The sequence below is a fragment of the Macrosteles quadrilineatus genome, unplaced genomic scaffold, assembly GCF_028750875.1.
Source record: "Macrosteles quadrilineatus isolate MER2022 unplaced genomic scaffold, UCM_ALF_1.0 Scaffold_1__1_contigs__length_201487025, whole genome shotgun sequence".
Lineage (NCBI taxonomy): Eukaryota > Metazoa > Arthropoda > Insecta > Hemiptera > Cicadellidae > Macrosteles > Macrosteles quadrilineatus.
The window spans coordinates 190534416-190559596 of NW_026542594.1; the positions used below are offsets into that span (position 1 = coordinate 190534416).

The 25181-nt window shown below is 34.2% G+C and overlaps 1 protein-coding gene across 4 annotated transcripts in view; it reads left to right on the forward strand.

Moving 5' to 3' along the window:
* LOC128992543 (helicase domino) overlaps window positions 1-23550 on the forward strand; it is a 70487-nt gene extending 46937 nt beyond the window's left edge. For 2 of the 4 annotated variants that reach the window (XM_054416173.1, XM_054416181.1), the window contains exons 34-48: window positions 717-876; window positions 1626-1885; window positions 2022-2158; window positions 2550-2649; window positions 3142-3432; window positions 4629-4781; window positions 8170-8299; window positions 10010-10158; window positions 11288-11473; window positions 16180-16320; window positions 17203-17325; window positions 18046-18186; window positions 18540-18668; window positions 19750-19893; window positions 20912-23550. In XM_054416173.1, the coding sequence (XP_054272148.1) occupies window positions 717-876; window positions 1626-1885; window positions 2022-2158; window positions 2550-2649; window positions 3142-3432; window positions 4629-4781; window positions 8170-8299; window positions 10010-10158; window positions 11288-11473; window positions 16180-16320; window positions 17203-17325; window positions 18046-18186; window positions 18540-18668; window positions 19750-19893; window positions 20912-20926 (2259 nt within the window). In that variant the 3' untranslated portion in view covers window positions 20927-23550. Of the gene's footprint in view, window positions 1-716; window positions 877-1625; window positions 1886-2021; window positions 2159-2549; window positions 2650-3141; window positions 3433-4628; window positions 4782-8169; window positions 8300-10009; window positions 10159-11287; window positions 11474-16179; window positions 16321-17202; window positions 17326-18045; window positions 18187-18539; window positions 18669-19749; window positions 19894-20911 lie in introns of those variants that run through there. The other 2 variants (XM_054416190.1, XR_008490720.1) reach the window with 2 other exon arrangements.
* The last annotated feature ends 1631 nt before the right edge of the window (window positions 23551-25181 follow it).

Sequence of the window (25181 nt, forward strand, 5' to 3'; positions counted from 1 at the left end):
CTTATACATTTTTATAGCTTTTTAAAGTTAAAGATTGGTTGAACACTTTACTCAATCTACATTTTTTATTATTGGGATGTTTCACAGCGTTGTCTGTTTTACTGTAACTTATAAATTTATTGAAATGTTCTCCCATTTAATTTCTTCTAAAGATACCTAGAAAATATGGGCATTATTTTATTGTTTTGTTACTGTACAAACAAGTAAGCTTATCTTTGACAAAACTCATATTAATTTCAGAGATCATTCAACTTTTAATAATTGCTTTAAGAACTAACTTGCATACGTAATATGTATATAGTAACCAATCTATCATTTCACTAAAAAACTAATTCAATGGTTGGGATTTTTTCGGTTAGTTCAAATAGATCCAAAACAGAATACAAAAAATTGTTTTTCTGAATTTTATCTTATTATGATATATGTTTTATCTGCTCCTTTACAATCTGTTGGCCAAGGAATCTGAATTAACTATACACCACGGGGATAATTTAAGTTACCTAAATTTCTAATTGATTATTTTAATCTCTTAAATGTTTTAGTTAATCCGTATTTCAATTTAATAAAGTTAAACGAGGTTTCACCTTAACTATGAGTTCCTATGCATTATAAAACACCTATTCCTATCCGTTCAGTGATTGTATTTTCCTATCATACATGTAGACAAGTGTAACGTAAAGTTCTGTTTTATATTTCAACTGTTGTGATTGGTCCAGATGTGGTGCCCACCTACTCCGCCGGTAGACGACAGTGACGTGTATATTGACTACACTATGTGTTTCCTGTACGAACCAACCACCATGTCTGAGGCCCAACTACCACCCGTGTACACCAAGAAGGATCGGAAACGCTCCAGGGTCGAGTCCACCAGTGAAGGTAAAATGATTAGAGGGGCTGAAACAGTCTTAAGTAAAAGAATTCCAATTATCCGAACTCCCAACGCTGATTATATGGATTACCTTTTGAAGGACATAGTTGGCTGCGTGACAAATAATAAATTATTTTGTCCTTAACATAACGTTCAACATTGAGTTTATGTTTTGTGGCTAGAGAGCAAAGGGAAAAACTTTGTTATGGCAAACTTCAATTTGGCATATGAAAATTACTCTCTGTTTACATACTCTTGATCGTCTTCATAAATTAATAACTACTTTGTTTTTATACTAAAATTTTGGTTTTGTTGTTTATCTAAAACATTTTATTGGTAAGAATTAATTTAATGTATTTACAGATGTATTGTTATCTGGGGGTTAGGAAAACTGCAGGGCACAGTAAAACTTCAATGAATCAGCTGTTTTGCAAACTAATTCAAAGGAAAACAAAAAATACACCAATTTTTTAAAATTTGTGTTGGTACTAAAATTATTACAAGACAAGCCAGTGTCTCTCTCAATTGACCTTATGTATAATTATAACCGTATGATTCCTATGCAATAAATTTGTTTTATATACATGTATTACAATATCTATTTTTAAGTCAATTGCCAGGAACTGACTTTTATTCTAATGTTTAACAAGAATTAGAAGTAGTTGTGTATTTCAGATAACTTTATAAATTTAATTTTGAGTATTCAATAAACTTTTGAAGTAGGTAACGGATTAAAAGACACAATTGTACATTCCAGGACGCAACCCTATCAAGGCGGCACGGCACCAACGCGAGGAGCTTTCACTGATGCACGCCCCCCGCTCACTGTTTGACCGTCCCTCCCCCGCCCTGATCAAGATGAGGCATGACCTGAGGCTACACAAGTACCGTGGCGGGGCTCGCCCCACGTACAGTCTACCCCAGACCCCGACACAACAGCTGGTGCCCCGCCCTGTCAAATCTGAGACGGACCTCGGACCTGAGTGGATGATATATGAGGACTGGGCGATACTGCAGGTTAGTCGTAACTCTAAATCAGTCAAGTCAATGATGTCCAAACGTTCCACAACAATCTGTCATGTAAACTCACCTTCACCTAAGATGCATTTCAAATAAAGACCTTGTATTGACCAGTTGTTTTCATTGTTTTCAGGCTGTACAGCAGGTGCAGGAGTTGACCCTGAATCTAGTGGTAGTATGTCCTGGACACACCCCTAACTGGGAGATGGTGGCCGACATGGTCAACATGATATCACACATCTACAGGTCACCGCGTCAGTGCAAAAACAGGTAGGCCTACAAAATCTGGACAACATTTTCATACTTCAAATGAAAGCTACAAAAATTCAACTGAACCTAAATGAGAAATATTTAGTAGAACTATATTTTTCTCAGATAAAATTCCAACGGTGTATGAACAGATTCAAGAATGTATAATCTGTGTCAAAAACCAGTACCATAACTTAGTTTTCACAGGGGGAGTTTTCTTTTTGAATTTGACTGCTATTAAACATTTTCAACTATCGCCCAGCATTGCATGATTTGTGTATATATTCAATATATTCAATTGTGTGTGTGAATGTATTCATGGCCAAGATTCCTTGGCATCTGAAGATGTGATCAGATTTCAGATCTCTGTACTGAGTTTTCAAAAACAAAAATAATGTGTTGGTTGTTGCAGGTATGAAAGTGTGATTATTCCCAGGGAAGAAGGCAAGATGATAATGGATATGAACGCTAAGAAACCCAAGAAAACCAAGGGAATCTACAAACTGCCTCAGGTAAGACCCTCAAGTATTTTACAATTTTTTTGCAGACTGTTAAAGTCACTTGCCCAAATACTATCACTGGTTTTCAATTGCTAGTTTGTTGTTTTACTAGGCCTATACTGTAGTTTTGATTAATAAAATAACTTTCATTAATTTAATTTAAAAGAATGTATATTTTATTTCTTATTGTATGGATATGAGGTTAACACAATGCAAAATATTTTGAGCTATGGAAACCAATGTTTTACAAGCTAATGATAGAAGCTTAAGTTTGAGTGGTTCAACCATAAAAGGAGGGTTGAGGTTATGTCATTTATCTCTTTTTAGATCATCTGATTTCTTTCCTTGCCTATTTCACTCTAGTAGTGGATATTAGGATAGTAGAATAGTAATTTAGTTTATTCCCCCAAACGTTGGTGTATTTTTAACTCAATGTGGGTTTCCCTTTAATTAACATCTATAAAAAGTCACCCTTCCATACATTATCCTAACCGTATTTTACAGACTAAATGCTCTCGGCCGATGAAAACATCCCAGATGTACCAGCAGGACACGAATATGTCTTACACCCAAGTGATGAACGCAAAGTTCGAATCCATCCGGACCATATCTAACAACCGCACTCCCACCATGAAGCCTGTACTCAACAACAAGCCGGACATGAAGAACCCGAAGCATGCGGAAGTGTTGTCCGGCTGTGGGATAGACTACGACAACCCGATGTCACCTGTAGACGTGGCCACCCGTCGGGCTGAGAGAATCAGCAAGGAGAAACAGTTGGTGGCTCAGCAAGCGGTGAGTTGTTCTTTTACTTCTCTTTGTAATAGTAAACAACCTTATTTGTAGCTCACCATAATGAGTTTTGTTTATATTTATCGAATGGGAATGGTATTCGAAGTACAAACATTATTGTCCTTCCTTAAGGCAATCTCTGTAGTGTGAACTGTAAATTTATTGAGCGGAGCGAGCGAAGCTCTTATACGTCGACTCTTATGCATTTCGTAATACGCAAACTCCTCCTAGACGGCTGAATCAATCGTTTTCAAATTTTGCATGGTGAAAAAGACCATATCGGTGAGTGCCAACATCTATATGGCGTTAAAAAAGTCTCTCAGGAATCCGCCCCACTGGGTCTCAAAGTTTCAATGTAATCCTTATGGAAGCAGTATTTGACACATAAAGAAAGACATATGATCAGCTGTTGACTTTTGAATGCAGTAGATAAAGAAATAGCTGATAGAATTATTCCACAGATATTAGAACAGAAACGGTATGGATCATAAATATAATCAAATGACGACAATAGCTTGAGTTCCGTGGCGTATGAAGTGGTTAAGGAAGTAGTAAAGGTGAGCAGTTTGGAGTAAGGAATCTGTTTATGACGATTATATTAAGGTATCTGCATTCCTAAAATTCTATGGGAAGGGAGGAAAACAGGTCCGCGGCGTAGGAAGTGGTGAAGGAAGTAGTAAAGGCGAGCAGTCTGGAGTGTGGAAACTGTTTATGACGATTATATTAAGGTGTCTGCATTCCTAAAATTCTATGGGAAGGGAGGAAAATAGGTCGTGGTGAAAGAAGTAGTAAATGCGAGCAGTCTGGAGTGTGGAAACTGTTTATGACGATTAGATTAAGGTATCTGCTTTCCTAAAATTCACAAATAAGTTATGTAACAGTTCAATAATTGGTAAAAGAGAGACTAGGATTACTCTTGACTAAATTTATCGATTACATTTTATTAATAGGTATAAATGATTTCTATGATATAAATGGTTATGATTCAGTGGAACCTCAATAAGAAGACCCTTATATCTTGATAACAAGTCTTATTCAATAATCCCCATGAGAGTCTTGTTATCGAGGTTCTACTGTAGCTTTGGTTTATCCAGCCATCATGGGTTCTACAGTAACTAAACTATATAAAATACTCCTTTGTTCAGTTTTACATCCACGTGTTTGTTATTTCCTAGTCATTGTTGATGTTGATGTTCTAGCAGCAACAGCTGGCTTTGCTGCGTAACCAGATGGGAGTGTCGACTATCAGCTCCTCGGCTGCTATGAACAAAGCCATCGTAGCTGCGACTGCATCACCCACCCAGACTCCCACGACTGCCAAGGCGTTTGTACAGGCTCCACTCTCTGTCCAGGTACGTGGGAGAACAGCGTTAGTCCCTCTCAATCAGAAACCCACGAGGTAAAAGTCCAAGACACGGGGGTGAACACAAAAATGAGTGGATATGTTTCAAACCCGCACATTCTGAGTGCGGAATTTGGTAAAGCAGTATAGTCAATTCCCTCTAATCCGTCCGATGGTCCATCACTTTACTGCAATTAGCCTAGCCCGATAATACGGCATGGGTCTTGAGGTTCAAACCATTTTTTAAATGTCTTTAAAGTACTAAAATACCAAACTCAAGTAAGGTAACCTACGCTTATTAGCACATTCTACGGAGCAGTGATTGGCAGTCACAGGGTGCGATTTGCAGACTTTGAAAGCAATCTGCAGATATCGGTAGACGTGGTACAAAGAGAGACGTTGGTTGTATTTAGGGGTGTGCGATGCATCGAAAATGCATCGAAATTTCGATTCGATTGGATTCGATGCATCGAATCGCGATTCGATTCAGTGGTGGTCAAAAAACGATTCGATTCACGAGGGAGTCAGTATCCATATACAAAAAACGCCTGCAGAAAGTCAATGCAATACCCGCAATACAGGAGCGCGTTGCTGTTGCGTTTCCTTTACGAAGGCGTTCTTATTTAATACATTCTTTGCATTAAATATAGCTTTAATTGTTTTATATTTTTTTGTTTTGACATTGCAAATGATTAGAGGTTTTGTTTTTTGTCTTGATGTAAGCAGTGTGTGAAATATTTTACTACTGTGAACCTAGCCAAAACAAGGTAGGTTACTCCAAAATCATTTTAAAAATAAGTCTGAAAAATTGTTACTTAATACTTAACTAGTAAGATCAATGTTATAGACTGATACATTTGGTATTTTTGTTAGGTGTCTGTCGGTCCCCGTCCCCGAATTTTTGTTGGGGCAAAAGAAAAAAAAAGAATAATTTATTTCCAAAGAAACACTCTTATATTATTATATCTATTACAGAGGAATTAAAATGTTCAAATGAGAATTAAAAATTAAGTTGGCTCACGACCTTTAAGAATAAAGACACAACAGAGCAATTGCCGCACTGCCACTAGCCAGAGCCAGGTCTAGTCCTACTGATAAGAGTAACAAGACAAAAGCCGTGATGCAACACTAACAGTGCAAAGAAAACAAAGTCAAAAGAATAGAAATACAGAAAGACTATTTATCCAGACATACTAGTATAATCATTTATTGTTCATTCAATACCTAATTAAAAATATATTGTAGTATTTTACATAATAAATTATAAACAAAAGAAATATCTGATATAGTGAAGATCTGTATCTTGGTTAAATAGGGTTAAAAAAATATATTTCTAAGATCCAATACAATATTTACGACTCACAAATTACATTGAATTAATTTCTTTGAAAATAATCTCTAACAGTTTTGTGTTTTTGAATAAAGAAATATATTTCTTTGTCTCTACTTCCTTGTTTCATCACTTGCATTTTGTCAGCAATTGAAGCAACTGGGTAGCAACCGGGTGGTGTAAGAGGGGAGGGGGAGGGTCTATGACCTTGAATTCACACATCGTTGCCCGGGCCTGGCTGGTGAGACTGATTCATTGTTTTTGTTGACATACTACTACCCTTCCTTAAGAGAAAAAGGCCCTGCTGTTCCAAAAACATTGAGGGTAGTTTAAAAACATTGACCTGTGTTGCCAAGGGCACTAGAAGATAGCATTTAACTTTCTTGTCTCTTGATTTAATATTATTTTAATCTTCTATATATTATTTAAGAGTTACTTTTCGGGTACCTAATTAGTTGTGATATTGTTTAGCTTCATTTTATGGATTTTTAATTCTTTTCATTCATTAGCTATCAAAATCAGTTGTTTTAGGATTTTAATCTCTTGCAGTACCGGTAGGTCTATACTACTGTATTTCATTTCATTTCATTTCAATATCTTTATTCAACAATTGTACATTGTACATTGAATAGTGTCAGATTCCTAACCTAGTAAATAAAGTTATAAGCTAAAATTACAATTTATATAATACTAAGAAACTAAAAATAAAATCAGGTTAATTGGGGAAACACCTCTTTAATGGAGTAGGGAGCGATTTCTATGAGATAATTTTTTAATTTGTTTTTAAATTTGATTGAGTTGCCAATGGGTTTTAAATGATTTGGAAGAAACCGTAACCGTTGTATGACATGATATGCATTTTTTAGTCCTTATTAATTATACCATAAACAATGTTTGTATGTTATTTACTGTTTTTGAGTTTTATAGGAAATTAGTTTACACAATATCTTTTCTTCAATGAGTTCTCCACTTGACATGTTGCTTCTAGCCTATTACTATTTTAGGCCCTATAAAAATAATGCCTATGTAAAGCTGTAGGCCTACTGATGCCAATAATAATTCTTTATTTATGATGATGTAACAAATAATGTAAGTGTGAGGTTATTATACTAAGGAGGTTAGGAGGCAGGGAATGAATGATACATGTTGCATGGTGGAAACATATTATTTTTATTTTCTTCTTGCTTGCAGTCCTGAAGCCGGTCCACAGGCCCTAAACTTGTGATATGTAAATTTATTTCTTAATGGTCTTTTTATATTAAGTTCCATTCAAATTTGTTGTAATTTAGCTACCGGTACCTATTTAGTTATTTAAACAGTTATTAAAATGAGAATGAATGTCTTGATAAAAAAAATATTTTCTTCTTTCTTGCAGTTGAGCCAATTCCAAGTAAAAATTATGAAATAGGCAAGTAAAGCAGCTCACTGGTATTTCCAGCAGTTATTCTAATACATATGATTGAAAATAAATATTTTTTCACCTAAAATTCATATGTAAGTATGAATAGGCCTAATACCACATCAACAAAAATTTGTATTACACAAATGTGATAAATTTTAATTATTGTTAATCCACTCAATTGACAATTATGAATAGAAAAATACCGTATTGCTTCGAATCGAGTTGCATCGAATCGAATTGAAAATCTTTTGAATCGAATCGTTGCTTCGAATCGAAAATTTTTTGCTGCTTCGCACACCCCTAGTTGTATTCAATAAATTTTGGGCACGTTCAATTTTTATTTTATTTTAAGCATTTAATCACTTTGAAATAAATACAGCTTAATAAAAAATTTAGTGACCTGTCTGCTTATAATTTTCCATTGATCTAAAATTCATCTTCTGTGTACCTACCACTAGACCACCTTGCTCCTCATAAGAAATTATTAAACACCTACCAATTATAAATTTCAAGGTGAATAAGCAAATAATACTATACCTGCGTATTGCTTGCAAACTACTTATATTACTGTACTGCTTCCATTTTAATGTAATTCTGATTAATATTAGGATAACAGAGTAAAACCTTCAATTTGATTGTTGAGATACTAATGAGCTGGTATTGCAGGAGCTGGTGGTAGCAGCTGGTAGCGGCGGGGGGCAGGTAGTAGCCAGAGCGTCTACACCAGGCCCCGCCGTCGCCTCTCCACAACGCACCACCATAGTGAGCCAAGCAACCACCACTGTAGCTGCCAAAGGTGAGTCCAGGATGTCCAGGTTCACCTCAATCGCTCCTCTTGGTTGATTTTGTTCTATGAATGTTAGGGTAGCGATACAATTCTGTTTGCATTAGAAACAGTTACCTACGATATCCCCCCATCTGGACTCAGTTTGGATTGCCCAATTGTTCTAGCCAGAAATGCTGTATAGTATAATCTTTAACTATTAATACAACTAGACATTCCATCCCCATGTTAAATTTGTAGCCAGTTTTTAAACCATAATCGTCGTAGTTGAGAAGTTCAAAGGTGCCACCGACAAATTGTGCTGATCTAAGTTACTGATTTCTGTTGAATACACAATCTTTTTTGCCAATTCAAACTAAAGGAATAGTCACTAGCACATTCTGTGACCAGCTCACACAACTACTTTCTTTTTTAACAAAAAATTGGCCACAGCTCGTCCATATAGATGGGACGTTTACTTCAGTATCCAATAGTCAATGGTATAATATAAATCATTGTATAATTAGCCATTTTCCACAACACTGTGGCTTACTCGATGACGACATCATTATCCCACATTCATCACACATTCATCATTATCCATTTCCCGCAGTCATGGAACCAGCCGTGATCACCTCCCACAATTTAGTGTTTTTCTTAAAATACAGCAATCTTAAAAGAACCAATGGAACATCATTAATGAATGGACACACTGCCATAGGCTACTGGCAATATTCATATTCCTAGATCCATACAAAATTTGCGCACATTACATTCCACTAACTTTTTTCCTGGGCATAGAAATTCATGTTTAGGCTAATTCCTAGTTTCCCTGTTCTGCTGGACACCCTTTTTATTTATTACACAGCATGCATTATTTTACATTGCAAAGTATACAGGAATAAACTTTCAGGAGCTTTGCAGCATGAATACCGTAAAAAAAACCAAAGTTCTCACAACAGGGTATGGACTAGTGTGACGGTAAAATATTAATTACATTTTCAATTGAAAAATCATAAAATGGTAACAGTGTAGAGGTACATTTCAATTTCATTGATAGGTTAGATTAGAAACCTTGTTTATATTTAACAAACTGTTTCATAGTATTTTTGTATCAGTTGTTTTCTAAAAAAAAATGTAGATTAAATTAAAGTTGTAATATCAATTAATTTTCAACAACGTTATACTATTACATATTATTTTACTTTGATAGTTAACTTTTAATGTTGAATGTATAATGGCATTCATGTCAATCTTGTCAAAACTACTATTGCTGTATTTAGTCTAAGCAGTTAAAGATTTATTTTTTACGTTCTGTGTGTCTGTCAGTTCTAATCAGCTTCCAACTTTCATCACAGGTAAGCTTGATCATTCCATTAAAATAATAGTCTTTAAACCTTGATAAGTTTCATGCAACTTGTTTCACAAAAAAAAACCAAAACCTCAAGAAACAACTGAATCAATCAACACTGTACTTTAAATCTCTTAATCAATCTAAAATAGCTCTAAAATACAACTTAAATTTGATTTACTTTATTTTGTAATTTAACACTTTTATGGAACAGTGATCATTTTGGGTGAACAAAATTGGACCGAACACACTACCTTGGGAAACTCCATTAGCATGCAAAAGAAGAAATTTTGTATGATTTGAATCTAAGGATATACTCTCTACTATGAACACTGAGCACAGATGTTGTGATGTTGGTTGTCATGTTGCTTAGTTGTTATGTTGTTGCTTAGTCGTGCCGAGTAAGCAACTGAACCCAGCGCAACTACAGCTCTACCAGAAACAAGCATTGTTGCGTCAACAGCAACTGAGAGCGGCGGCACTGCAAGGTAGAGCTGGGGCCGTCCCCGTCACCTCACCGTCCCAGCCCAGGATTCACCAGGTAAACATGAGGTAGCTTTCCTGAGAAAATAAGGGAGAGGATTATAGGTGTTCAATAAAAGGTCACTTTTTTTTCTTTTTGTCCTAGGACGCTAGACATGAGCCTGGGGTTGTTTTTCACATTACTTCAGGCTAGACCTAGGTCAATAGACAATAGACAATAGACAATAGACAATGTTCTTTATTTACATATTCGTGGGAGAATAGTACATGCGTCAAAACAAAAGATTTTAGATTGTCAAAGTTATACAATGCTCAAGATTTTTTTTTTTTTTTTTTATAAATGTGATAACACAAAGTTAAAATTTTGATGCCCAGAGAGAGCTCTTGTCAGCGGCGGCGCTGTGTCAGGTGTTCAGGAATTCTGATTCTGAGTAGTAGGGTCTTCCTTGGAGCCATTCCGTTAGCTGGTTCTTGAAACGTTGGGGTGGCTGGCTTCTTAGATGGTCGGGTAGGTGGTTGAAGAAGAGCGCTCCTTTGTATGAAGGTTTCTTCTCGAAAAGCGTTAGGCGGTGTAGTAGGAGGGTGAAATTTGTGGCATGTCTTGTGTTGTATGTATGTAGTTCATGATGTCTTAACTGTTGTGAGGTCATTACCTTTTATTCACTAGACTCCAAATGTTCTCATGTAAACTATCTAAAATCTATTTCTCTATCTTTAACATTGTTTTTATTAAAATATTTGTCTTCAAAGTAATTTATTAACACTGTAACTAATGCTGATCCTGATATAAGAATTCTGTTGTCTAAAACAGCCAAATAATGCTTTTCAATAAAAAATTTGAACATAGTGTGTTTAAAATTAACAAAGCTAATAATCAGCCACTCAAAATTTCATTGATAAGCCATAGGTTTCATTTTATACTTTTGTTCTCCGCCGCCATGACCTAGGTTTAATTAATTATGCAGATCATTAAGCCCTACCAGTATTTTAACTTCAAATTATACTAATATTGACAAATAAAAAATACAATTTCCAAAAAAAGATTTTCCTTTTTTTTCTGGAAATTGTAATGTGATACGATTGCGAAACAACCGATGTGTTAACATCTTAAGGGTTCCAATCAGGGCACTTTTCAAACTAACTTAATTGAAATAACCTTTTGACTACAATGTCCCTGTGTTGTGCAGGTGAAACAGGTGAGTACTGTTGGGACTGGTGAGGTGGCAGCTCTGATCAAGCGCCAGGCGGTGGCAGGCAAGACTGTGACCCCGGCGCAGATACTAGCTCAGGCGGGGCTGCAGGCGCAAGGTGGCAGCGTGGCGGCTCTAGTCAAGACTGCTTCTGGACAACACCTGCCTCTCACTCTGCCCCAGGTAGTTACACGATTAGAATCCGTAGTTAACATCGACAAATGTGTCTTCATGCTTCAGTGGTCTTGATTAACCGAGGTTCCGTGTTGAGCATGAGCTAAATGTGTAAATATATTAGTTTTATCTGTATACAAGCATCATTATCAGAATCAGTGGTGAAAACGCTACAAATTTGAGTTGGGAGTAGGGTGAGACTTGATCTGCAGCTACGCCTACCAAATACTGTCAACACGAGTTAAGTGAGTCTAGTGACGAATATTGACCGATTAAGCGCAATTGAGAAGGCACCGTCTATGCAGAAAAAAAAGAAGACAATGCCGGCTACTAATTATGATGTCGTCTACGCTGTTTGGCGACCAAGAAATGAGACAGAAAATTGTATATACTTAAAATTCTAACTTTTTTATATAAATAATTAGCTCTTGTATAGTATGTTTCAAACTGATCCATTAATGGTAGATACAGTACAGCTGTTTTCTTATTATGTTTTTGGGCTTTTATTAGTGTTCCTTAATGTCTTTTTGATGTTGACAAAGGATTTAGTAATCCCAAAGTAGCCTTAACCCCAGTTAATCAAGACTACTGTAAGAACGAAACGACTCAACAACCTCCAACTGACAACACGGTTGCCCCCAAAAACCGCTATTGATTCTAATGACACCAGCTGATGATACCCATCTACCCTGGACTTATCCTTGAAGGAAATAATAAATCGAGAAACAAAATTGAGAAGCTCTTTAAATTTTGAACTCTATTTACAATTCGACATCATTCAATCAAATTTGTTTTACAATTTTCTGACAAGTCAAGAAGAAAAGAAAAGAATTTATTTATAAAAATAAATACGCCTGCCTTAAAAAATAAGGTTGCCAATGACACAGAAAAAAATGTACACTTAAAGAAGGATTATAACAGCTATAAGACTGATTAATTTTGATGTTTGCCATATAAATGATTTCTCATTATAGTCAATGAACCTCTTAACGTTTCATCGATAATAATTTTCAAAAGGGATAATTTTAAATGAATCCAACTTTTATTTAATTTTGACTGAGCTAATACAACTTGTATATTGTTAATTCTGGCTGAATAAATGATTTGATTTAAGTATTACAGTTTTGTTTTACTGTTGCTCATGCAACAAGTTTCTCTTTTGTTGTTAACGTAAATATAAGTTATAGATTCAATATCATTTAATTGTCTAGTTAAAATCTATAATTACATTCTTCAGTGGACTCAGAAATATTCAGTAAAGAATATAAATAACAGTTGGAATTATTATCTACACAGGAATATCCCATGAAGACAGAATCACATAGTTGAGATTTGGAATCTCGTTTCTTTAATATTTGCATCAAGGAATGTTAACAAATTTTCCTTAAATAGAAAAACAATGAGAAATATGAGCTTACTATCACCATAACACATTTATTACAGCAATTTCTAATTATTGAGCAAGTTCTGATTTTGTAATTAAAGTTAATTTTAAAAATTGCATCTTTCAATTCTTATTGCATGGCATTTTATTGCCTATTTATTGTAACATAAACCAAGAAACTAAAATAATATTTGCATTTGGGAAGTTTGGGTTTTGGTTTCAAGTATCAAGATTTGAATTTTCTGGTTTTGACTACCACTATTGTGGTTTTCTCATCATGAATGTAATTTGACAATCAACACCTCAAGCTACAAGACAGCAGATTTTAGTTTTATCTCAGTAGTTTGACGCAAATTGTATGTGATGTAATATATTTTTATAGAATAAAAAAAAAATTAAATTTAAGTTGTTTAATATCTAAAAACTGATGCACTTGTTGAGGGTAAACTTTAACCTCCACAGCTTATGAAAATTATAAACTCTAATCAGAAGACAAGAAAGAAAACCTCAAACTCTAAGAAACCCTCGCTATAAGAGTGAAAAAACAAATATCTCCTGGATTGTTTGAAAGCTGTCTTTCTACAAACTTAAAAGTAAAGACTTATCCGATTGGAAGATTCTCCTAAATTCAATGAACTTTTCTTGTGGAAGACAATTATCACCAACTGCTGATTCCCAGATTTTAATTCAAATTTAATTTTCATCAAAAAATAATTTATTTAATTTACTGTTACTTTTACTAGAAGCTCTAATATTGGTCTTTACTAATGCATTATGAAATCATTGAAACTACATCTCATGTGAATAAAGGGCATTATCCAAAGGAAATTTAAGATCCTATACAAGCAGTCACATTTTTTTCATGCAACAAATTACTAGCTTGCAGAAATATCATAAATTTAAAAATCCAATTTAAATTATATTTCAAATTATTTTGTATATTGGAAAGTATGTGTTTCATCGTTTGAAGAATCATATTCAACCACAAGAAGAAACAAAAGTTTGAAAATGTATCAGATATGTGAAGATAGAAGATGTATATATGACATTCTTGTGAATAATAATTAATTCAATAATATTCATGTAAATATTTATTTACAGACGTGAATAAAGATAATTTGATTTGAAGGTGAAAAATACATTGAAGGTAAATCCAGAAGAGGTCAACATGAATATAAAATTTGAATCAGTACAAAATAATATGAAAAATCCTCTCTTCCACATTTTTGAAAATTGAATAATCTTAAATAATTTCTCATTTTATTATTATTTGGATTTTTATTAATATGATTCGATTAAACTTAATTGTTCAAATAATTTTTACCATCATTAGAGTACCTATTGCACAATTAATTGTCTCATGCAAAAAATTAAGACGATTTATTAGTTAAAGGTTGAATTTTTATGAAATCGTTGTTTTGTTTAAGAAGAAAACACATCAAGAGGAATTTATAAAGGCAATATGAACAGTTTTATCTCAACTACTTAATTAATCTGCGGAGTTTTCTCTTCCTAAAATGTCTAAAGTATCAAGATATTTGGAACGACTAAGAATATTGAGAACGAGAACATACCTGGACAACTTTACCAATTTAGTAAAAAACTGCAATGAATATTGATGGATCAAGTTATTTTGAATGAAAAGGAGAGGTAGAGAAAACAATGGGATATGATGTAGTGGAACGCCAAGATAGAACGATGGAAGCAAGAAGAAAAAGAGCAAGAAGCTGAACAGCTGTCTACCTGGCGATAAAATACAACAGAAGCTTATAACGTTCAGGCCATTGGAGTGAACTTTTTCAAACAAATTGAACATTTCAAATTTTTTCAGTTATTTTGCTGAAACTACAAACAAACTCAAAAAATGTCTTGAATGTTTTTAAAAGACACAGTTTTGGTTTTGCTCAAGCTGATTTTTAATTTTCATCAACACTTGCACCAATATCAAGTTTGCTTTTGATTTTGGAATTTCACACTTAAGGTGTCACTAATTTTATTTGAATCGATGGATTATATTTTTACTTGGGATTAGTATAGTGAGTGTATAAAAATAGACCAATTTTGAACTAAACTCTGTGTTACGGACAGTTAACAATCATCATTAGTTAGAATGCATTATCTCTGCCAAAAATAACATTCATAAGTATGTGTTTCGCAAAGATATACACGTATATAACACAAGAAACAGAGATCAAATAGATATACCCCGGCATAACCTCACTTTTTTCTCAAAGAAAGCAACACAAATCGGATGTTAATTTCTTAATAAATTACCATCAAATCTGAAAACTAATATACACACAAAGGGATTTAGGAAATTAGTAAGAAAATATCTCCAAGATAAAACTTGTTATTCTATTGAAGATTTCTTTTTATAGCTCTATTAATCCACCCAATAATCAAGCTTATTTGCTACCAGCATGACTAGAGCTGGTTGTAGGTATATATTTACAAAAACGATTTCAATGATAAAGAAGAAAAAATACAAATTGCAAGATCTAGTGACTGGTGAGCGAATTTAATAAATTTGTCTTTAGCCTTTTGTTATGTAGGACTAACTAACCAAAAGAGTAAAAAATGTTTTAACTACATTCATAAATACACAGCATTAATAAAGGATTGTATTGCATAGATTTAGCAATGTATGTAAATAAAATAATGTTAAAATAAGAAACATAATGTACTTGTTAGTTCTTATTTCTGTGACTCTATTCATGTATGTATGTACAGTTTGAATAAAGATGATTTGATTTGATTTAGTTTGGAAAAAATTAAGCTCACACTGCCTCTAAAACCATCTACAGTTTGAAAATTTGGATGGATTAAAACCCCATTTCAAGATAAATCTTATTACAGTTGAGTGAAGAAAATCTGCCTGCAGCGGGGATATCTTCTCAATTACTTATATTTACTTGTTCAAAACAAATACTAGAGATGAAAAGATTTGTAAATTTAATAGTTTTTTTTTTTAATGTTTTACGGACTGAATTTGTTTTGTTGCAATGTATTCATAACCAAGCACAACCCTTTGGAGCTCTTACTATGATTATTTAATAATTATCTTGTTTTGTTTTTAGCAAATTTCCTGTAAAAGAAATAAGTTATTACCGTAAGTCTCATGGTAAGACCTGGCTTATTTACTTTGTTGTCATGATGTATCCAGTAGCCAAAAAGATCTTCCGTTGGTAATAAATCTGATATGTTTAGAGAAATATTTTGAAGAAAATTGAATTAGTCTGCAGGTTTGCTGCTGTGAGGGTATTTGTATTTTTGACACTTTAGCCTATATATATTTTGCAGTATAAAGATTGTTAATATTTATCGTCCGTAGGTGAAAGCAGCTTTACCGCAGGGAGTTAAGACTGCTACTGCAACTCCGCAGCAAATTAGACAGTTGACACTGCAGAATCAGCTTTTAGCACAGCAACGCAGCAAGTTGGCGGGCCAGAAGGTGGGCCTAGGGCAGGTTATGGTAAGTAGCAACGAAAAATAATCGCCCAACTTCTATAAAAGATTTGTTTTTAGTTCTTGTTATTGAATTGGCAACGTATGTTGCCGTCACATGGATATCTTATTGTTACATTTTAAACATTCTCTGTTATTTCTGTAGCCTTTATTTCAGTCATCAAGAGTAACTCAAACATTGACATGTTCTCTAAAAGTATTGGAATTAGTTTTATACTAGCACAATTCATCAAAAATGGCCAAAAGCCTGGCTCAGACTAAATAAGATTAAATAATTTTCAGTCGGGTCATGTCATTTATATACAGGCGGCTTGCAAGAAGATTGATTTTTTATATTGTCGCTTTTGCAGACACAATTGAAAATTTACGATTTGTGTGCCATTTGTTGGTCTCCTTCATTATGACCTGACCACGGGAGAAGTTAATGGTTTCCCCATGACCACAGGAGACATATACTATCCATCCACGGCGTCAGGAAAAATCAACGATTCTGTCACCGTTACTGAAGATGTTCACGACTTTGCTGCAACGTATTTCAGTAGAACAATTTTTATTTTATTATTTTTTTTATAAATACTTTCTCAAGCAACCTAATCCCAACCCAAGACCTGAAACTCAACTTTTTTGCTATTTGACCCGAAGTTAAATAGCCTGGCTCGCAGACCTTACATTTTACCCATCCTTGTAGTCTTCGTTTTCGTTTTTGTTTTCTTAAGACGATAGAAAAACTATCTAAAAACATGGCAGCGTTAATATAATTACTTTCCAAACCAAAACGTCACTTAGTTCCTGGAACAACCCTTGTTCACCCCTCGACTATTTCTGTGATTTGTATGTAATTAGAATATAGAACATGAGCAGCAGTAATTTCACATTCTGTATGTGACAGGTGACCAACAAGGGTGTGCCGGCCCAGCTGATAGTTCAGTCGCAGAAGTCTGTCCCCACCACCATGACAATGCAGCAGATACAGCAAGTCATAAAACACGTCCATCCACAGCACCTGGCCCATGTTAGTATTTCTTTTAGTTGATATAACGTTCTCACGATTCTCTAGCTCTTCCCGGCAGGGTTTTGTTTTAACAAACGTTAAGAACTTTAGGCTTGCTATAGATTCTAGTGAACAACAAATTTTCATCAGGTTTTTAATTACCATAGAATTAAACCGTGGTAAAATTCTGGTTATAGTGTCCCATCTACATGATTGCTAATGATATTTTGTGTTTTCCAGCAGGTACTCCATCAGAATTCATAGTTTTCAAATCTTTGAAAGAATGTCAATTCAAATCTTGTTAATAACAAAGCAGTCATTCACTAGTTGTACCAAAAGTTGTGATTCAGTAAATGACAGACTTCAAATTATTGTTGGTTAGGGTTTCGATTTTAAAATAAATACATAATTGTACCTCAACAAGTTTACCGTGAGTTACATACATCACAGTTTCCACCAATAATCAAAGAACCATTACAAATACAACCAACCTTGTTTGTACCAGACGCTACAGTAAAAAGCTTCATGATGAACTGGTTGGAACACTATGTTGTGTTTGTGTTGTATAAGTATGATTGACAGTTGGCAATTATTTAAATTGGAGCCAGTGAAAAGGTTCTCACTAATCAGGCTCCAAAGTTACTTTTACGGGTGTATGTGATGGAGCTGTCGAAACAAAAGGCTAAACATGATGTTCATTCTCTGGTGCACTCACCATAATTTTATCTGTTTTGCTGACAGGTCTCAACTACCGGAGGACAGACTGTAGTGAGTCAAGGTACCTCTGGACAAGTCATATCTCACACTGTCATCACCAAGAACCAAGCAGGAACCTCTCAGACTAGACTCATCCCTCAGCAGAACGTTAAACAAACCATCCAGGTACAGTTATTGTCCAATATTCATCGTTAACCCATTGATGACAGAATTGTGTTTTTATTTATCTAGTATTTATGATATATGTATTTCAACACGATATGTTAATTTTTATCCAAAATAAAACCCAAAAAATAAAATCCTTTGGTTTGTGATAACTGCAACCTTTGTGTGAGTAACCTTTGTGCACCTTCCTAGTGTGAGTAATAAGTAAAATGGTCCTAAGCTCAAGTCACCTCACTTGTCTATTTTTAGTCCTCCCAAATAGTGTTCTGCATTTGAAAGATGTGAAGAAATATTGAACATAGAATGCATATTTATGGAATATCTAGATGTTAACCTTTTATACTGTTTGACAGGTAGTTACTGCTTCGCCGGGTGGTGTGAGAACGTCCGTTCCCAACGTAACCATCGACAGATCACAAATGGCTGCTGGAGCCATCAAAGTGACCGGCTCGGCCGCCCAGCAACAGGCTCTCCTCAACCAGGTACACACTCTTAGCTAAATAAGATAGAACTAAGGGTATTTACTCAAGGGAGGTATAGAAGAGCCTTTGTCAGCTGTCGCTGTCAGATCTCTTCTCTTGAGGGAACACTATTACCGCAACGATACGGAGTAGAGCCATGAGCCTTGGTGGCGTAGTGGATAGCGTACCTGGCTGATAAACTGATGGTAGCCGGTTTGAATCCCACCGGAGCCGTTAACTTTTTGATTTTGCTTAGAATACTTCTTAACTGTACATCTTTTGTTAGAATTTAAGGCGTTTATAATTTTATTTTATGAACAGAAGTATTTTTTTATTAGTAAACCTTCATTAAAATTTTTCATCATCAGCAAGTTTGGTTAGGTTATGACAGATAAATTTTATAAAAAAATTAAGCGCTGTGCTCTCTACTACAGCGCTGTGCACGGAGGAATTTTGAATTAAACTATGATGTCATTGTTGCCTCATTTATACCTCACGTAAGTCAGACCCTAGAACTGAGGGATTAATAAGAAAATTGGGGGTTTCTTTAGAGATTTTTTTGGGGAACTTCCAGTAAGGGGCAATCGGTTTAATCGGCGGCTTATCTTGTGGGTTATAGGTACTTCGGTCAGATAATTAAAGTTGCTTGTTGGCTTCACTGAGGTATTCTGATTTATTCATTACACTGTTGTGGGACCTTTGTCGGCAGGGAGGATTATAATGATATGCAATATTTCCTATAAACCCAGTTACTATTAAACCCCTTATTTTTTATTCATTGTGTATCATTATTGGCTCTGGGCCTGACGGATGTCAACTGAACAATGCAGATATTTCTTTTCCGCCTGTGCTTAGGCTATTTTCCCTTGGAACCAAGCTGGTCTAGTGGTAAAGCGCAGGGCTTCAATCCCTGAGGTCTCTGGTTCACATACCGCCAGTCATCAATGGATTTTACCGAAGTGATAATGTCGCTCACTAGGCCTAGACTGAAGTATTTGTAAATCAGCTCCTGGCTAGAGCCTACATCTTAGGTCAAGAAAGATGAATTTAAAATTTTAATTAAAAAAATCAAATTAAAAACTAACAGTTGTTTTGTGCTCAGGTGACAGCAGTGCTACAGCAGGGTCAGCAGATTGCTGTGAGACAAGCTCCAGTGAGAATACAAACATCAGGCACCAACGTCACTGTGTCTCAGGCGCCCACGTTGCTTACTCTGGCACATCCACAACAACACAACACAGACAATGTAAGTTTCACAAATTTTATTTCAAAATTATTTCTTTTCCCATCCAAGAACATTGGATGAACATTTTGAATTTCAAGTCAAATCAAATTTTATTGTAACAAAAATGTTTATTTTTTACTGAGGGTATAGATGGTTCAGCCATTTAAATTGATTCAATTCACTTTTGAACAATGTAATTTGTTAACTTGAGAATACACAATGGAATTGGCTAACCATTGTGAGTAGTCAAATCAGATACATCTCCTGTGGGGAATCCACCCTATGGCCGCCATCTTTACTCAAAGTTGTCCATATTCGCAGGTACACCAACGTCTTCTGCCATTGCGTTAAAATTGTGAGCGTCTCCTGTGGTTGCAGATTATTTGCAAATCTCCTGTCGTCCTAATGAAATCGCTAACATCTGTGATCGTGACGAAATTGTTAGCGTTCCCTAAAAAATTGATTATCCTCCTCAGAATTTAAAAACCTTAAACAAACCCAACAAGAATCATGAACAGTTTCCTTGGTTTTGTTGAAACAGTGAGGGGCCCTAGTTTTTGCTGTGAAATTGTAAACATCTTTAGCAATCATCTTCCTCGCTTCTGCGTTCCCGAAGTCATCATCATCGATGTGGCAAAATCGTGAGCTTGTGTCATGACCTCAAGATAAATAGTGGAAGTCCACTAAAAGGCCTACGCCTGCGAAAGTTTGGAAAAAAGCAGTCTTTGCATAGCTGTAATTTTTTACTCGGATGTTCGTTCGAGTTTGGGTTTGCGGCATTGTATTTTACTAACAAAGACCTTTAATTTTATGTGCATATCAATCTGTGTATACATTTGAGATTTGTTCCTAGTGGGCCGTCCGTCCCCCTGAGGAGGTAGCGTATCACTGATTAATGTGTTAAAATGATTTTAATGCCCAATAACTTTCTGCCTAGTTTTGTAGCTATATTAAATATTTTTTTGAAATATTTATCTGTCCCGGGATTTTTTCCCACCCTGATACAGAAGGTTATTAATGTTTCCTTTGTTCTTTTCAGACACAGAATCAATAGCAGAAGGAAGAGGCTGAACAGCCTTAAACTGTCAAAACTTAAGTTGTCGTCATCTACAATTTATGTTTATTATGACATATAATGTAGATCTTACAGTACTTGTGTTTTGTACTAGAAATAACTTATGAAATCAATGTAATAGTGCTATAGGCCTACTATCATTTTAATTACCAAATCTGATTTTTATCATGACATTATTGAATGTTTAAAATCATTATGTTTTACGATTTAATCAGTCCTTAAAATAATCATGTCAATCATATGTTCTTGTTGGAAATATTGCATCTGTTTCTACAAAATCGACGATGTCAAGTATTATTACACTTTCTGACATCATGCATGTATGTTAGAGTTGCTAATTCTATTTGGACTATTTTTTTTTTCATTGAATCAATATTGTTCTGATTTGTTTATAATCATTTTAAATGTATGTTTTGTCACGTTTTGTTGAGTATTGAACTACCACAATATTTGAGATTATTTATTTACAGTACTTACAAGACTATGTGTATATTTATATTTCTAGGCATGTCCTTAAAATTGTTATGTTGTATTATGGGATAAGATTATGTTTAGTGTGTTGGTAATTTTTAGCTTTAATTGATAAACATAGTGACACGATAATCATGTTAGGTTGAGGATTTTTTAGATTATTATTTTTTTTTTTACTTTTAAACCTCTAATTAACTTTAAGTTAATTGTTGTTACAGTGTTTATTTTCATTTCTGATTTTAGATTTTTGCTCTTAGCGATTGTACAAATGATGTTTATAATTTTTGTATTTTTTCAAGTATAATAAAACAAAACTTCCATTATATTGTGTACTTTACTTTTAAGTTTATACATTTTAATAAGTATATGGAAGTATTAGCAAATTTCTATGTGAATTAGATAGTAGTGTAGTTATTGTCTGGAGCCATTTTACTTTTATGTCTCAGGAAACTTTCTTTGTTGTATTTTTATCCCTTCACTTGATAACTGCTATACAAATTATCTGATTGTGATGAAATTTTGGGGAAACGGTAAACTAACATAAGCTCCAACCAACCATGGTATTTAAGTAATGTGGGTTTTGCTTGCCAAAAAATCAGATCTTTTTTCTTTTAGACTAAAAAAGTTGCAAAAATGAAAAATGTTACCTACGCCGTGAAAAGTTTATTTTGTATTTGTTATTGTTGTTATATCATATCATATTATAGTGAAAGTTGAGTAGATTTCTTTCACAACCTTTATGTTATTATTTTTTTTATTATAAAAATTATATTTACATTTTTAGTGTACAATATTGGTAAACTGTATAAATCATTGTTTCAATGCTAAGCAAAGCAATCATTTTTAGCTATGGAAACTATTTTGAAAATTATTTAAAGCAATATATTTTCTTATAATAATTATATCTAATTCTTAGTTAGTTTTATTTTTTAAATACATTTGTTAACATTTTAATACTTTTTAAGGAAATGGCGACCATACAAAGTAGGTATTTTAAGCCAAGTATGAATGGAGATGAGTGTAGGATGAGTAGCATGATCTTGTATTCTTGATAGTGACTAAGGCCGACTTATTCCTTAGACAAAGCTGTTAGCCCATATAGCTAATGGCAACTAAGGGACCCACAGTTTATAGTAGAGTCCGAACCACATTTTTGCCTTACGAATTGGTCTAATTTTCAGGATAGTACTGCAGATAGTCGTAGTACTCACTTGTGCGGACGTTAATCCACACCAGGGAGTATCGCATCCACAGTGCATTCCTATAAATATCCACAATTCGTAACCTAGTAGCTGGATTACAGGACGACGTCACCCGTCCCAGTTCTCTCCATGAATACATCTTGACTATATTTCTCTTCTATGATAGGCCTACTCATGTTGTTAATCATCAAGATTATTTTTGTCTAATATATTTTAGTAACAATCAAATTATTCTAACATATTTTATTCATTAATTTATTGTTTCTTTGTTTCAAAATATCTTCTTTACTCTATAAATTAGACTGTTGTCTAGTTTTCAACAGATTTGGTGGCTGCTAAGCGTATTACGTTTGTAATAATTTTAGCAGTCATCAAAAAAAGCAATTAGAAAGCAATGTGAAGCATTGGTATTGGCCGTTTGCTTGGAATTCCTTCCATTTCCATATTTTTTTCATTTACTTTTCTCTAAGTGACAAGAGCTTAGAATAAATGTTTTGTGGATTATTGGATGTATTGTGGTATATGTACTGATCATTTTTCACTGTTATATTAACAGTGGCTCATTGCTTTAAAGTTACTATATAAAATGTGCTTTCGTAGTACATGTTGTAGAATCGTGCTGTTGTAAGCACTTAGTTTGTATTGTAGTTTCAAAACCATTAATTACATGTATTTTGTCAATTTTTGCTGAAATGTATATTCCTGACAATACGTCTTTTACGCTTATAGTAATCTTTAGTTGCCCTCGTGGTTTGTATTGTTGCAGATACGTATTTTTGTACAGCTCATGTGTTGTAATTATTTGCCAATGTATTGTAAATAACGCTTATCACCAGCAAGTAAAATTGTAAAAATCATTTTGATGTAAATATACATGCAAAAAATCTTTATCACAAATTTTTCAGTGTACACAAAATAAAAAAAAAACTTTTCTACTAACGTTTTTTTGTTATTTCCCATTGTCTTTCGTTTCAAGTAGGTTTTGTTATTTTTCAGACTACTAGTTGTTAGTTTAGTAGTATAAAAACACTATCTATCTATATATTAATAGGCAAGCATGTTTCTTTAAAACCTTTTTTCTCAGCTTGTGTGCATCGTGGGGTAAATCTGCGCATACCGTTAGAAAGCAATTTTCCTGTAGGTGTGCAGAATCCCTTTATAAATTTAAATAGGCTCAAAGATAAGCACAAAAAATGAGATTGAAAATTTGAAAAAAATAACATGGATTTTATGCGTTGCCATGCTGGTGACGAAATAACAACGAAATATAAACAGAAAATCAAAACAAATGGAAGAAACTCCAATCACATGTTTTATTTACAGTGTGGGGTGAAAATAGAGAAGTGAGTACATTACATATTTTTGGTCGAGTTTCGACCACTGGACGACCACTAGTATAATAATTAACACCCACTTTTTCAGACACCTGATGCGGTCTATTGTCCACAACTAAAGAAAGTGTGCACCAACGGAAAATAAAATTGTGAAAAATTATGGATACCGTAAAACGGGTTGAATAGGAACAAAACTTCGTACTTGTGTATAACTTTGATATTCTTGTAATTATATGTAATCTTATAACTATTTGAACTACATAATCAACTCCTATACAGTCATCTAGGAAATTGTGTTTAGTTTTGTTGGCATCACTGGATCCGGAATTATTCTCTGCTCAGTTATTTTTTAATTTTTTTTTGTCAATGTGATATTTTACATCAACCCTGAACGTTTCAGGTGAGCGAATATAGAATATGTATACTATATAAATAAGTGAGAAGTCATAAAAATAATACCTTTGATAGTAGTTTAAAGCTAAAGGATTGTTTATTACTATAATTTAAATATAGTGAGTTCTGCAAATTTTCTTATTTTGAAGATTAGGTTTTATGAATTTGTGGGGTGAATAGTAACAACATTGCGGTGTTGTTCACCCCACTAAATGCTTGGTTATATACATACATATACAGTTTCCTGTGTTTACCTGACATAGCTGTGTTTTTCAGGTGTCTGTTAATATGCCGAGGAAATACAAATTTATGGCCGGAGGGGGCTATAAGAGGCGCAACGCGGAAACAATTAGAAATACTGTCTCTGACATAGAAAACAGAATGAGCCTTCATGAAAATGCTGAAAAAACATGGTATTATTTATAGGAAAAAAAGTCCTACCATCAAGAAACCTGGACATGGACAAACAACATCAACCAAAGAAGAGAATAATTATGTTTGTCAAAGGCTGAAAAAAGGAAAAAAATAAAGCAATTCAAAGATAATCTACCTGGTCGGGAATTTGTGGAGTAGTTTTTACAATACAAGGACCATTTGGCTGTGAGAATACACCAGAATTATTAAACTATTAAGAGCGGATGTAAAACCTGAAACAATAAACATCTACTTTGGTGAATTATCTAATGAATTTAAAATGTCCCTCTTTTCAAACTTAGTCAACTTTTGCAACATTTGTACAACTATAAGTAAACATGACCGAGGGGGCTGAAAGGGTTTTAAGGTCTTGTACTTTACTGTTATCAACATATAGGTTCGGAACTAGCTGCTGTGCTG